This window comes from Mobula hypostoma, chromosome 11, assembly GCF_963921235.1.
Source record: "Mobula hypostoma chromosome 11, sMobHyp1.1, whole genome shotgun sequence".
NCBI classification, from domain to species: domain Eukaryota; kingdom Metazoa; phylum Chordata; class Chondrichthyes; order Myliobatiformes; family Myliobatidae; genus Mobula; species Mobula hypostoma.
The window spans coordinates 47,529,257-47,544,173 of record NC_086107.1 but is presented as its reverse complement, the minus strand read 5'-3'; the positions used below and the strand labels follow the sequence as shown (position 1 = coordinate 47,544,173).

At 39.1% G+C, this 14,917-nt stretch overlaps 1 protein-coding gene across 1 annotated transcript in view; it reads right to left on the bottom strand.

Moving 5' to 3' along the window:
- The window catches only part of otog (otogelin), a 235,636-nt gene that overhangs the window by 73,234 nt on the left and 147,485 nt on the right, over positions 1–14,917 (bottom strand). Inside the window, exon 33 of the mRNA XM_063063100.1 lies at positions 5,396–5,513. Coding sequence (XP_062919170.1) covers positions 5,396–5,513 — 118 coding nt within the window. The remainder of the gene's footprint in view (positions 1–5,395; positions 5,514–14,917) is intronic.

The window sequence follows — 14,917 nt, the reverse complement described above, 5'->3', positions numbered from 1 at the left end:
AAATCCATGCTTTCCACGGTGAGGCCATACTGAGACTCCTTCCAGAACGACACCAGAATTGAACTCCGAGCTCCGGAATACCCCAAGCTGTAACAGCGTCATGTCAACTGCTATGCTACCAGGTCCTTAAATTTCTTCCCCTTGTCTTTATGAGAGGGAGTATAGAACTTTTCTGGAGGCTTCCCAGCAGAGTTATAACTTACTTTACAGATAATTCATAGGGAGACTCAAAACTATAGCTGACTAATCTACTGGCTCTAGCCAATGGGCTTTATCCCTAAATTTAGAACCAGTCTAACAATGAGGTATTGAAAGTGGCATCTTGGATGATACTAGAACTCAGCTACCTATAAATATTAGCTTTGAAGTTGTTGAAACTATTAATCAACAATATGTAAGTGTGCATCTGCTGGATAGTTACATTAATTTCTTCTCACACTAAAGGCAAGTAAGAACATGCATGATCTATCAATACTCACCCAGTAGTCAAGATGGGAAATTCATCCCATTGATTCTGAGACAGAGCGGAAAAAATAAATAGATGCTCCTGATTGAAACTGGATGTGTTTCATGAAAAATCTGTTTGTGAATATAGTGTGAGGACAGAAAGGGCTAAGCTGTGCTTTTTTCCACAGTGAGTAACTTACTAAAACACATTCTCCAGATTCACATGATAGAATGTATTAACACCCATTGATTTGCAATAGAAGCTGCTCACACTCTGGGAAGTAAACACCAGGACAGTGCAATACTGTGCAAAATTCACTCAGGGAGGGGGAAAAGTTTGTACAATGATAATATTTCAGTTTGAAATTCATTCAATATTTTGAGCAAATCCACTACTTCATTAATGCCAAATTATTTTATTTAGAAATAAAAAACTGAGTGACTTTTGCAGATGTATTGCAAAGGACACATGTTGAGGATATTAAAAGCTAAAATGACCATTCAGTTGTCAAAAGCTTACGTTACTTAGTGCAAGCCCAGAATAGCCAAAGAAATAGTGATACAAGAATGAAATGCTGTGAATGTGCACAGATGTATTTGTACCATGGGGCCTGCCTCTGAAAAAAAAACTTACACTTAAATTCTTAGACATAGCAGATGCATACATGGCATGCCTGTGGATTTGTGTATCATTTTATGATACGGTGAAGAACAGACCTCACACAGAGATTAATGTTTTTAGATATTCCTGATAGAATAGAAGAAAACACAAGTATCACTTTGTTTATTGAATAGTGTCACAGTAGCAGAAACAATGTAGTAAAATTCGGAAAACTTTGCTCAGATGTTTTACCCAACAATTAGACTGAGAGAGTCCGGTCTCTGAGGCTACTTCAAACTTGGGATTGTTAGCATCAAATGACATTTTTTAAAAATCCTTGTTCGTAGAATTTCAAATTAGCATTAGTGTGTTATTGTTAATTCTGTAGGTTCACAATATAATTACACTGAAAACTTCATCAATTTATGGATAGCATAAGATGTGAGAAAAAGAACCTGTTAGAATCCTGGAGTCACGCAGCAAGGAAACAATCCTTTAGATCAAATGGGACATGCCACCAAGATGGCCCATCCAAGCTGGTCCCGCTTAACCATGTTTGGTCCATAATCTTCCAAACTTTTTTTATCCAGCTGCAATTGTCTTTTAAAAATTGTTATTGTCTCTGACTCAACCACTTCTCCTGATAGTTTGTTCCACATATATAGCAACTTTTGTGTAAAAAAAAAATTGTCCCTTAAGTTCTATTAAATCTTTCCCCTCTCACCTTATACTTATTCCCTCTAGTTCTTGATTCCCCAACCCTGGGAAAAAGGCTGAGAGCATTCACGCTATCTATGCATCTCTTGATTTTATGCACTTATGGAAGACCACCACTGTCTCCTAATCTCTAAGGCAAGGCTTCTCAACCAGGGTTCTGCGGAACCTAAGGGTTCCATGAGAGGTCTCCAGGGGTTCAGTGAGAGACCATGATTGAAAAAAATAAACATCGTTTTTTGAACTTTGCACAACACATGATGCTAGTTCTCGCAGTGGTGGACAGTGACTGAGCAACTCTGTTAGCAATCTCTTTAGAAGTCTCAGTATGGCAGTGCACAGTTGGACTGCGTTTATTTAGTTGAGTCCAATCTTAATTTTTGACCAAGATAGTGGGGGCCATTGATAATTGGTGAGTGTTGTATTGCACAGAGGGGAGGACAGTAGGCTGATAACTGGTGAATGTTGTATTGCACAGTGGGAAGGACGGTAGGCTGATAATTGGTGAGTGCTGTATTGCACAGAGGGGAGGACAGTCAGCTGATAATTGTTGAGTGCTGTTTTGCACAGAGGGGAGGACAGTAGGCTGATAACTGGTGAATGTTGTATTGCACAGTGGGAAGGACGGTAGGCTGATAATTGGTGAGTGCTGTATTGCACAGAGGGGAGGACAGTCAGCTGATAATTGTTGAGTGCTGTTTTGCACAGAGGGGAGGACAGTCGGCTGATAATTGGTGAATGTTGTATTGCACAGTGGGAAGGACGGTAGGCTGATAATTGGTGAGTGTTGTATTGCACAGAGGGGAGGACAGTAGGCTGATAACTGGTGAATGTTGTATTGCACAGTGGGAAGGACGGTAGGCTGATAATTGGTGAGTGCTGTATTGCACAGAGGCGAGGACAGTCAGCTGATAATTGGTGAGTGCTGTATTGCACAGAGGGGAGGACAGTCAGCTGATAATTGGTGAGTGTTGTATTGCACAGAGGGGAGGACAGTAGGCTGATAACTGGTGAGCGTTGTATTGCACGGTGGGGAGAATGGTAGGTTTATGAGGAGCATGAGCTGCATTTTCCGAGCATTGAAAGGACTCGCCCAACTTGGGCTGTGATGTCAGCCTCTCCCTCCCAAATTACCTCCCCGAACTTCACCTTACGTGCCACCAACTGACTTGTGGGAGCAAACAAACTACCAGTGTAGTAGAAAATTGGGGGGAAAGTTTCATTCTAAAGACTACTGGAATCTGAAAACAAAGATTAAAGTTTTTGAAAATAAAGTCACAATCAGTAAAAGGACACAGGAAGGAAGTTATTTAGTAGCTTTAAGACCAGCTCACTCGACAATGTTAAAAAATACTGTGTGAAAATCTGGAGAAAGAGCACACCAATGTCGTGCTACATACAAAAATCCGGTGGCTTAGCAAAGAAAGAGTTCTCAACAGGGTGACTGAGGTGAAAGGTGAATTGCAGGAGTACTTTCAAGAAAATAGTAGGTCAGATTTTGCTGAGTGTTTTGAAGATGGAGAATGGCTGCAGAAACTAGCCTACTTAACAGACATCATATGAACCAGTTGAACAAGTCTCTGCAAGGCCCTGAAGAAAATGTTTTGACTTCAAGTGACAAGATTCTTGAATTTAAAAGGAACTGAACCTTTGGAAAAATCATGTTGCAAAAAGAAATCTTGAAATGTTTCCACTGCTGCTTGGGCTTGAGAGTGAGGAAGGATCAGAAAGTCCCTAGTCTTATTGAAAACAACCTGGAAAAATTGCAGAACAGTAATTGAACAGTATTTTTCCTCCCTTTCAACACAAGTGTGTAACTAGATGAGGAACTCTTTCTCTGAATTTTCTGCTCAGCCTAAGAACTTGCCTTTGAGAGAAGAGGAAGAACTTTGTGAGCTGCACTCTGATCATGCACTCAAGATGAGATTTACTAACCTGCCCCTGGACATGTTCTGGATTTCTGTGAAAGAAGAGTATCCTGCCATTCATAGAAAAGCAATGAACATTTTGCTGCAGTTTTCAACTTCTTACATGTGTGAGCAAGCTTTTTCTTGTTTATCAAGCATCAAGAGCAAAGATAGAAATTGTCTCAATTCAGTTGAGAGTGAAATCAATGTGTGTTTATCTCAAGTTTTTAAAATTTATGAAAGGGAAAGAAAGATTAATTTCAAGAAAGGTATGCTAAGCTTAACTATCTATTTTTTTTCAAGAAAGATTGGCTAAAATTCATTCTCTATTAAAAAGAGCACTGACAATTATTTTTGGATTATTATATCTACAACTTATTGATCACACTAACGTACTGCGAGCGATAGATATAATTTTTATGCAGGGGCTCCCTGAGACCTGAAAATTATTTCAAGGGTTCCTACAGGTCAAAAAGATTGAGAAAGGCTGCTCTAAGGAATAAAGTCTTAGCCTGTCTAACCTCTCTCTAGAACTCAGCCCCTTAAGTCCTGGCAACATCCTTTCTGCACTCCTTCCAGTTTCATAACATCTTTCCTACAGTAGGGTGACCAAAACTGAACACAATACATCACCAGCATACTGTACAACCTTACTATAACATTCTAACTTTTATACTTAATGCCTAACTTGTAAAGGCTATTATGCTAAAAGCCTTCCTCACCACTCTCAGGGAACTTCCAGGGAACCATGTATTGTACTCCAAGGGCTCTCTGTTCTATAGCACACCCCACAGCCCTGCCATTCACCATGAAAGTCCTACCTGGAAATGGAGCAGCTCACATTTACCTGAAATAAACTACATTTGCCATCCTTTGGTCCAATTATTCAGCTGATCAAGATCCCCCTTTAATTTTTGATAACCTTCTTTATTGTCCACTATACCATTTATTTTAGTGTCACCTGCAAATTTATTAATCACGCCTTGTACATTGTTTTCCATGATCCACTCTTTCAAGTCCAGTGTCTTCATCAGAATATTTCTTACTAAGGATCCCACACCTGAAATGTTATCTATTCCTCATTCTAGTGCCGATTGACTGAATGTTTCCAGCATTTTTGGATTTTATTTCACCTTCCCAGGATCTGCATTTTTTATGAATTCCTTAAACAATCTTTGACATCCATCTAATATTCACATGCTTCATTAGGATGTGATTATAAATCTCATATTCACAATTCCCAGATTCTCAGTGGTCAAACACATCACCCAATCACACCGCAAATCTATCATAATACTAGCACTCCTATTTGCCTTTCTCCTGCGGCAGAGTACGACATGTAAGTAGCACCAGCAGCAGTACATGACCAGCAGGGCTAAGCACACAATTACTGGCCTGAAGAAAGTATTATCAATTACTGCTGCAGCTCCCACTGTGTCTGTTGTAGAAAGATAATTGAAGATGATAATTTAGTCACCCTCTCCCTCACATTGCACGCGAGATAAAAAAAAACAAAATTGTTGCTTAAGATCAAAATAAATCATGCACTCTTAATCACTTTATAATCCTCAATGAAATAGTGAATGTTCATTCATCTAGAGCAGGGGTTCCCAAACCTGGGACTGTGGACTCCTTGCTTCATGGTATAAAAAAGGTTGGGAACCTCTGGTTTAAAGCCTAGAAAGGCAGTGAAGATTTTATTTGTATTCTATTTGGCCACATATACCTTGGTAAAGCTTGACAGATCTTGCCTGTAGGATCTCTGCATGTTCTGACACAAGGGCTGGCACAAGCCTCATACTGCCACTCACAGGTAGAATGAGCTGGGGACAGAGTCTTTGCATCTGTATAAACACACAAACACGTTTTGTTTAGAAGTCCCCTTATGCAATTACATGCAAAAAAAAATCTTGAAAAATCTGAAATAACATGCATTGTTCATTCCTTGTTTGTGCACAGATGCACGCTCAGATGCGTCAAATCAACCAACAAAAGTGGTCATTTGGTGTGGACATGAATGTACCATGCTGAAGAAAAGTCAGATTGCCTGGAGCCTCTCTGTTGCCATTTGCTTTCACATTTCTCTTTTATATTTTTACATTTTAACCTTTCACTTCACAGTCCTAAATTGCCTTGTTCCGTTGTGCTCTCATATTGTTTTGTTCTACGTTTTGAAATTAATAGTTTGAGGAGATTAGGTATGTCACCAAAGACTCTCGCAAACTTCCATAGATGTATTGTGGAGAGCATTCTGACTGGCTGCATCACCATCTGATATGAAGGCGCCAATGCACAGGAATGGGAATAGGCTACTGAGGATCGTAGTCTTCACCAACTTGATCATACCCACTAGCCTTCCCCCTGCAAGGACACCTTCAAAAGGTGATGTCTCAGTTATGTGGCAAGCGTTATGAAGGACCCTCACCATCTAGGACATGCTCTTTTATCAGCACTGCCATCAGGTAGGAGTTACAGGAGCCTGAAGAAGCGCACTCAACATTTTAGGAACAGCTTCTTCCTCTCCACCATCCAATTCCGAATGGTTCATGAATACTACCTCACTATTTTGCCCTTTGTTTCACTATTTATTTATTTGTGATATACAGTAATGTTAAGTATTGCACACTACAACTGCTGCAAATAACAAATTTCACAACATATCTCAGTGTTAATAAACCTGATTCTGATTAGTACTTTGTTAATTTGATGTCAGCATTTGAGCATATGGTTTTCAGTTGTTTACTTTTGCCCTCTTCCTTCTCAAACCACCCTTAAGCCATCTCTTTCTACCAGTAACCCCTTAGAATCACTGAGTTATACAGCATGGAAACAAGCCTTTCTGCTCAACTCATCTATGACAAAGAGTGCCTCATGAGCTAGTCCCATCACTCTGCATTTGGACCATACCCCTTTGAATTGTTCCTATCCCATGGAAATGTAGCTCAGGAAACTCAGTTGACACTCAGGAAACTGCAAATGCTGGAATCTGGAGCAAAAGATCCACTGCTAGAGGGAGAAAGCAGCATCAGAGGCATGGGGTGTGGCTGGGGGAGGAATTTTTGACACTTTGGGTCAAGACTTTCTATCAGGACTTTAACACGTTGTAATTTTATCTTGCTTCTACCACTTCTCTGGCAGCTTGGTCCAAATACCCACCACCCTCTCTGTCAAAATCTTGCCTTTCAAGTCCACTTTAACTCTTTCCCCTCGCACCTTAAAACTATGCTCTCAAGTTTTAAGCTCCTCTACCTGTGCAAAGGAATCAGAATCAGGTTTAATATCACTGGCATATGTTGTGTACTTTGTTAACTTTATGGCAGCAGCACAATGAAATACATGATAAATAAATAGAGAGAAAATAACTGAATTACAGTAAATATATGTCTTTTAAATAGTTAAGTTAAAACAGAGATAAAAAAGTAGTGAGGTAGTGTTCATGGTTTCAATGTCCATTTAGAATTCAGGTGGCGGCGGGGAAGAAGCTGTTCCTGAATCACTAAGTATGTGCCTTCAGGCTTCAGTATCTCCTTCACGACAGTAACAATGAGAAGAGATCATGTCCTGGGTGGTGGGGATCCTTAATGATGGGTGCCACCTTCCTAAGGCACTGCTCCTTGAAGACTGTGAACATCTACCTCATCTCTGCCTCTCCTGAATTTACAAATCTCTGAGGTCACTCCCTCAGCCCCCTTCATTCCAGGGAACATTTCCACCCTATTCACTCTCTCCTTATAACTCAAATCTTAATCTCCCAGCAACATCCCTATGAATCTTCTCTGCACCTTCTCTATTTTAATGTCATCTTTCCTATAATATGGTGACATGAACAGCACACAACATTCCAGGTGAAGTTTCAACAATATCGTATGCAGCTGTAATATGAAAATGTATTTGATGCTTCTGAAAATGATTGACAGGTTGAAAATATAAAGTAGTTTGGTGTTAAACAAAAAGGCTTAGAAATGTTGAAATCCTTAACAATCAAAAAGCAATTCAGGGAAAACATTACCAGAATTTGTCAAAGCATGATGTTGGTGAGGGAAATAACACCGATAGTTGAGGAGGAAGACAAAGTGCATTGGACATAAAGAAACTGAGAATTGTGCTGATAGGTTATTTGAAGTAGAATAGGAGAAGGGCCATGTGAACACATACACTCAATTATCTGATAAAAGTTCCCAGACATGAAACATTATTTGTTTCTCTTTCCCTGGGTGCTGACTGGCCTGCTCAGTGTTTACAGCTTTTCTGTTTTTAATTACACTGACATAAGATGGCTCAAGTACAATTGATATTTTTGTGTCAAAATTCATAAAATTACTGTGAACATCTGACATCTGTGTGCCTCCATTGTCCAATATTTAATTCTGAAAGAAGGAGTACAACGATAGAAATAATTGGATTTTTAACTGGTTATGCCTTTTCTCTATGGCCCAGACAAAGATTCCCTAATCCTTTACAGAATTATTTCCAACTTTCCACTCAGCAGCCACATTATTTTACCTGTGCACCTGCTCAGTAATGCAAATATCTAATCAGCCAATCATGAGGCAGCAACTCAATGCTTAAAAGCATGCAGACATGGTCAAGAGGGTCAGTTGTTGGTCAAACCATATATCAGACTATTGGAAGAAATGTGATCTAAGTGACTTTGGCTGTGGAATAACTGTTGGTGCCGGATGGGGTGGTCTGAGTACTTCAGAAACCGCTGGTATTTTCATGAACAACAGAGAACAGAGAACAGTTCCAAAAACAAACAAAAATAATCCAGTGAGCAGCAGTTCTGTGGGTGGATATGACTTGTTAATGAGAGAAGTCAGAGGAGAATGGCCAGACCGGTTCAATCTGACAGAAAAGCAACAGTAACTCAAATAACCATGAGTTACAACATTGGTGTGCAGAAGAGCATCTCTGATCACAAAGCATTTCAAACCTTGGAGTGGGTGGACTACAGGAGCAGAAGACTATGAGCATACACTCAGTGTCACTTTTTTAGGTACAGGAGGTATGATTTGTTATGCATGCAGTCAGCCACATTCAAAGTAAATATTTGTAGCTCAACGTTGCTTCTCTTAAAAAGGTAGGTGAAAGAGATAATGAGGCACTAAGTATAGAAATTCCAACGCAGCTCTTTCTGCACTGACACCAAATCAATCTTTCCCGCACCAGCAAAACGTGGCTTCCAGAATGGGACAAAGTACTCTAGTTGAAGTCTAAATTGCATGGTACAAAATAAATATTTTCTTTAAGAATTTCTTATATACTGTATGTATTTGGCTTTAACCAACCCCAGCTATGTAGTATTCCGGGTTTATCCAATGAACTCTAATCAGATTTAATTTTTGTTACTCAGTCACTCAGGATTATGTTCAGCAAATGATTCCACAGCTGGAGTGTCGAGATATTTATCTGAAATCACACCGGTGAAAAAGAGAAGCACCTGTTGGAAAGCAGCTCTTATTACATATTCTTTATGAAGATAATTAAGCCTGTTTTATGCACTTCATTTAATAATTCAGAAGAGGTATTAAAATATAAATAACACAGCATATTATGGAATCAACTATTTGCAGATAAAAATCAAAACCATGAATTTTGGAATTATGAAATTTAAAACCCCAAATGTTGGAGTATACTGGTTAAACATTATCTGAATCATAAAAATGTTATAAATATGGATGAAACTCATTAGATCTCTTAGTTTGTTGTTTAGTTAACAGAAAAACAATGTGACCTTCTCAGTATTTGCTTCCTATTAACCAACCTTAATCCTATGTTAATATGGGAATTCTTCCCTTATTAGGGAGAGAGAGGGCCTGTGATATGTTGAATTACCGGGTGAACGAGTAGTTTTTGGGGTACTGCAAGTCTGTGTTTTTATTAATGCTTTGCTGTACGCTTGAGTGGTCGGTGGGGTGTGCCAATGTTTTTCTGCTGGTGTGAGGGGAATCGTTGCTTTGCTGCTGCTTATGTGTGGGAAGGGTGAGTTGGCGGGCTTTGGGGTTCTAACATTTAACTGTCATTCATTCCTTGGGGCACTCCTCTGTTTTCGTGGATTTTGTGAAGAAAAAGAATTTCAGGATGTATATTGTATACATTTCTCTGGCATTAAATGTATCCAATGAAACCTATTGAAATAATTATTTATTACTTTATGCAACAGCTTTTGTATTCTTTCAAATGCAATGGTGCAATCCCATGAGTCAAACTAAACAAAATACATGGATCTGAAATTTTCATCTGGTGTATTTCAGCTGACAGACAAGATGAATCAGTTCTGAGAACCATTTTGTCATAATGTGGGAAGAACTCCTCTCTCAATCTGCAACTCCCTTCAAGGATGAAATTCAGCTCAATGGTATAAGAATCTGATTATTGGGAGAACAGTTAAATTTGCAGCATCCATCAGCTTGGAACCTGTAACTTGTATTACCAATCTACTACACTAATATTTAAAAATCCAGGAACTGACTCACAAAACTTCCAATAAGACTAACTAAATTCTTTAGCTGGAAAAATTCCTACAGGTACCCCAAAGAAAACTCCCATGTTGACTCCTGAGAGTTGGTGGTTATCCCTAGAGTTGGCTTTGTGTAAGGTTAACAGATTCATTGGAAAAATGAGAGGTGATCTTACCTCTGTTTTTGTGGATGTTTGCGAAGAAAAGGAATTTCAGGATGTATATTGTGTACATTTCTCTGACATTAGATGTACCTATAGAACCCATTGAACCAAAATGTTTTGGGTTCTGAAAGGGATTTAGATGATTGATGCTGGGAGGCCTCAGCTATAGATTCTAGAACTAAGAGATATTATCCCAGGATAAAGAATCAGGCAATTAGGACTGAAATAACTGAAAAAGTCTTTATTTATAAATCTTTGGAATTCTCCACAGAATATGCTCAAGCTATGAGTATGCATCAGATCAAGATAGAATAAAAGGATACGGAGATCTAGCAGGAAAGTGATTCTTGCCTATTTGGCATGATCTATTGCTATTGAATGGCAGGACAGGCTCAAAGAGAGACGTGTTCCTGCTGTTTATTTCTTAAGTTACTAACGCTGGATTGCAAAAAAAAATCAACATATTTTCATCCAAGGAATCTTGATATTGACCCAAGCAATTAGTACACTCACTTAAGATCAGAACTGAAGATAAAAATAACAAAAAAATTGGATTACAAATGCTCCTTATTTCATTGTTGTACAGTGTTACTAAATAGTCCATAGGGAAGAATAACGGAAAGAGTACACCTACCACTCAGTGACAAATCTTATTGATGTTACTGGATGTTTATGTTTCAAAAATAAGTTTGCTCATTTGAGAAAATTCATTTTTAACTGTTATATAAACAGTGGAAAGACAAGAAAAACTCATTCTTAGGAGTCCGTTATTTCATATGAGACAGTCTCTTCCAGTTAACAAAACCACAGGAGTAACATACCAGTTCAATTGCATAAGTGACACTTAATTTAAAACACCCTCCTAAAAAAGCAGCCAGATCATACTTACCTTTAGCCATTGGTTCCTTGGAGAACCATTGCCTAACCTCTTGTCACCTTACAAAGTGTCTCTATCTTCATGAATGAAGTCAGATGCAACCTCTGCCCTGTCACTGGACCTGTCACTGAGTTCAACAGAGGAGCATAGGTACAGTGAGCAGAGTGCCATAGCACTTGCAGCACAGCCACATTCCTTTGAAAGGAGTGATTGGTTCTCAATTTTAAAAAAAAACTAAGTTCATAGAAATGATTTACTTTTTTTAAAGACTTAAGCTTAAATGTTTTCAATTATTTTGTTGTAATTTAGTGTGTTATTATTTCATTACAATTATTAAAATAGTAAATAAGTCCTTTTGTACCATTTATAAATGCCTTTGGGTATTTAAAAACTATCAGCTCACTCTGTAGAGGAAGTCTTTGGAAATACCACTCGAGGTTAGTCACAAGTATTTCTCCACTATGGAGTGTCTTCCTGGCTGGTCGTCCATCTTCTAACATAGTTCAGGACGACCAGGCCTGGCACTGAGAACAACAAATTGAGGCACCATGGCAGGTGCAGGATTTCCAGCCCATAATGCTCAATGCATGTATGAAATTTTATAAACATGACCAAAAGTGCATTCAAATTATTCGAACACAAATGCTGCCATCTGTTGTTGGCAGAGCTACACCCTGTTCCACTGACAAAATAAATAATTGGTTGTAAAAATGTTAGCTCCATGTTGCTATGAGAGACTTTAATAACATTAAATATCTACTCGCCATTAAATTAAAAAATGAAACTAAATCAGCCCATTATTACTTCATTTGAAAGATCTTTGCCAAGAATATGCACAATCCGTGTTTTTCACATTTTGAGCTTGGCCTTTTCTACTCAGTTGAACTCCAGTGTAATTCACCTGAAAGTTGGCAAAATTAATGCAAGAGGTTGTGGGGTTCTCAATGCAGCCTTTAGCACAAAAAGCTGGCATATTCATGATTGCTATGCAGGATATTGGTCACAGACTGTGCAGTATTTTTACATTTGGTTCACTGCTGAAATCATTCAAATTAGAAGGCAGCAAAGTGTTCGGTCCTGCTTGCATTAACTTCAATAGACAAGAATTAATCTAACACTGAAATCATAAACTACCGAGGAATGGAAAGTGTTATAAAGCATACGTCCACACACTAATATATTCACTCTTGCTCTGTTTGGGTTTTGCCAGGATCAATCAATTCAGACTTCATGACAATTATAGTTCCAAATAGGACAAAAGAGCTGAATTCCAGAAGTGAGGTGAATATGAATGTCACAGAGATTATGGCAATGTTTTGGGAAGTCTTAGTAAAATTGGAGTGAATGGGAAAACTCCACACTATCTGAAACCATAATTTGCCAAAAAGACAACAGTATTGGCTGTTTGAGACTAATTAGCTCAGCTCCTCGACACTACTGCTACAATGCCACAAGGCTGTGTCGGAAACTCAGTCACTATCAGTAATGGCATCAATAATCTTTTCTCCACTTATAAGTGGGATTGTTTGTTCACAGTTCAGAATATTCAATTCTATTTGCAACTCATCAAATAATACCGTAGAGCGTGCATGCGTACAGCTAGACCTAGGCAACTTTCAGGTATTTACATATTTGTAATATTAGTATTCATTCCAAAACGTGCAAGGCAATGACTATCTCCCAACAAGAAGATGCCCTCACCATTCAACTACATGACAATCACCAGGCTCCCTCATCACCATCACCTTATCATTGATCAGAAATTTAACTGCACAAGCCACATGAATATTCAGAGCTCAAGGCCAAGTACCTCATCTCCCAATTCTCCAATGCCTTTCCATCATCTCCACAGCACAAATCAGGAGTGTGTCTCCATAAATGCAGTTCCATCAACAATGCACTCCAGGTTTGCAAGACCTTTCACAAGGTCCCACATGGTGGGCTGGTCCAGAAGACACGAGTTAGAGAACACATGGAATCCAGAGCGATTTAGCAGATTGGAGACGAAATTAGTTTGGTGGAAGAAAGCAAAAGGGTGCTGTTCTTTAGGTTGAAAGCTTGTGACTGATGGTGTGCCACGGGTATTAGTGTTGACTCCTTTGCCATTTGTAATTATATATTAATGATTTGGATGAGAATGTAGGTGGTCTTTACTACTAATTTTGTAGATAAAGCCACTGGTGGCATTATGAACAGTGAAGAAGTTTACTACAGAATGTAGGAAAGTGAGCTTAGGAACAGTAGGTGGAATGTTAATTTGGACTAGTATGAAGAGATGCATCTTGGGAAGCTAAACCAGGGTAGGACTTACAAGGTAAATGACGAAGTAATAAGGAACGTTGTAGAAGACCAAGACTCCAATTGGAACATTGTGTGCAGTTCTGATTGCTATACTGTCAGGAAAGATATGATTAAGCTAGAGAGGATGCAGAAAAAGATTCACAAGTATGTGGCTGAAACTGGGAGGTTTGAGTTATAAGGAGAAACTCAATAAGCTGGAATTGTTTTCATCAGGAGCAAAGGCGGCTCAGAGGGTCATCTTATAGAGATTTGTAAAAATATGAGGGGGCATAGATACATTGGATTGTTCCTGTCTTTTCCAGAGGGTATGGAGATCTAAAATTAGACGGCATAGATTTAAGATGAGGTGGAAATACTTAAAGGTACCCTAGAGGCAAGTTTCTCCACACCGTGACAGCAGGTGTGTGGAACAAACTGTCAGAAGAGGTTTTAGAGATATGTAGATACAATTACAATTATAATGCTTGAAAGAGAGTGGGACAGGTACGTGAATAGGGACGTGGGCCAAATACCGGTATATGAGATGAGTTCAGGAAGACGCTTTGGTCTGCAATGGACCAAGGGGCCTGTTTCCATGCTGTATGACTGTACATAGTTGGCTCAATATGGTGGAACAGGCAACCAGTGAGGTGAAGAAGGCACACAAAGTGCATGCCTTAACCTGATGAAGCATGGAATACAAGAATTGGGATATCGTGTACAGTGGTACAAAAAGTTGGCTGCTCTTGGTGGAGTGTGTGCAATTCTGGCTATCATACAGGAAAGAGATGATTAGGCAAAAATCATAAGGATGTTCCCTGGACTGGAGGGCTTGAAGAGACTGGATAAGCTGGAGCTGTTTTCCCTGTAGCAAAGGAGGCTGTGAGGTGACACGATAAACACATAAAAAATTTATGAGAGCACAGACAGGGTAGATAACTTGTGTCTGTTTCCAATGGTAGGGGTGTCTAAAACTAGAGGTCATAAATTTAAACTGAGAGGAAGGAAGATTACAAAGGATCGGAAGGGTCAAATTTTTCACACACTGTACCTGGAATGAGCTGCCGGAGGAAGAAGTGGAGGCAGGAACTGCAACAGTATTTATGAAGCATCTGCACAGGCATTTGAATGAGTAGCATATGGACATATACAGATTTAATGCAGTCAAGTGGGGTTAGTAAACATAGGCATAATGGTTGCCATTGATTAAACCAACAGGTGAAGATGGGGCATAATTTGTTCATTAAGCCCAGGAAGGATTTCTGACACAATATGTAGATAGGCTGATGAAAGAAGAGGCCATACTGGATCTAGTACGAGGCAATGAACAAGGTCAGGTGATAGATCTCTCATAAGGTAAGCATTTCAGAGACTGTGATCTCAATTCCCTGACCTTCACCACAGCCTTAGAAGGAATAAGGACAGAACATATGTGAAAGTACTTCGTTGAGGAAGGGTGTATTACGA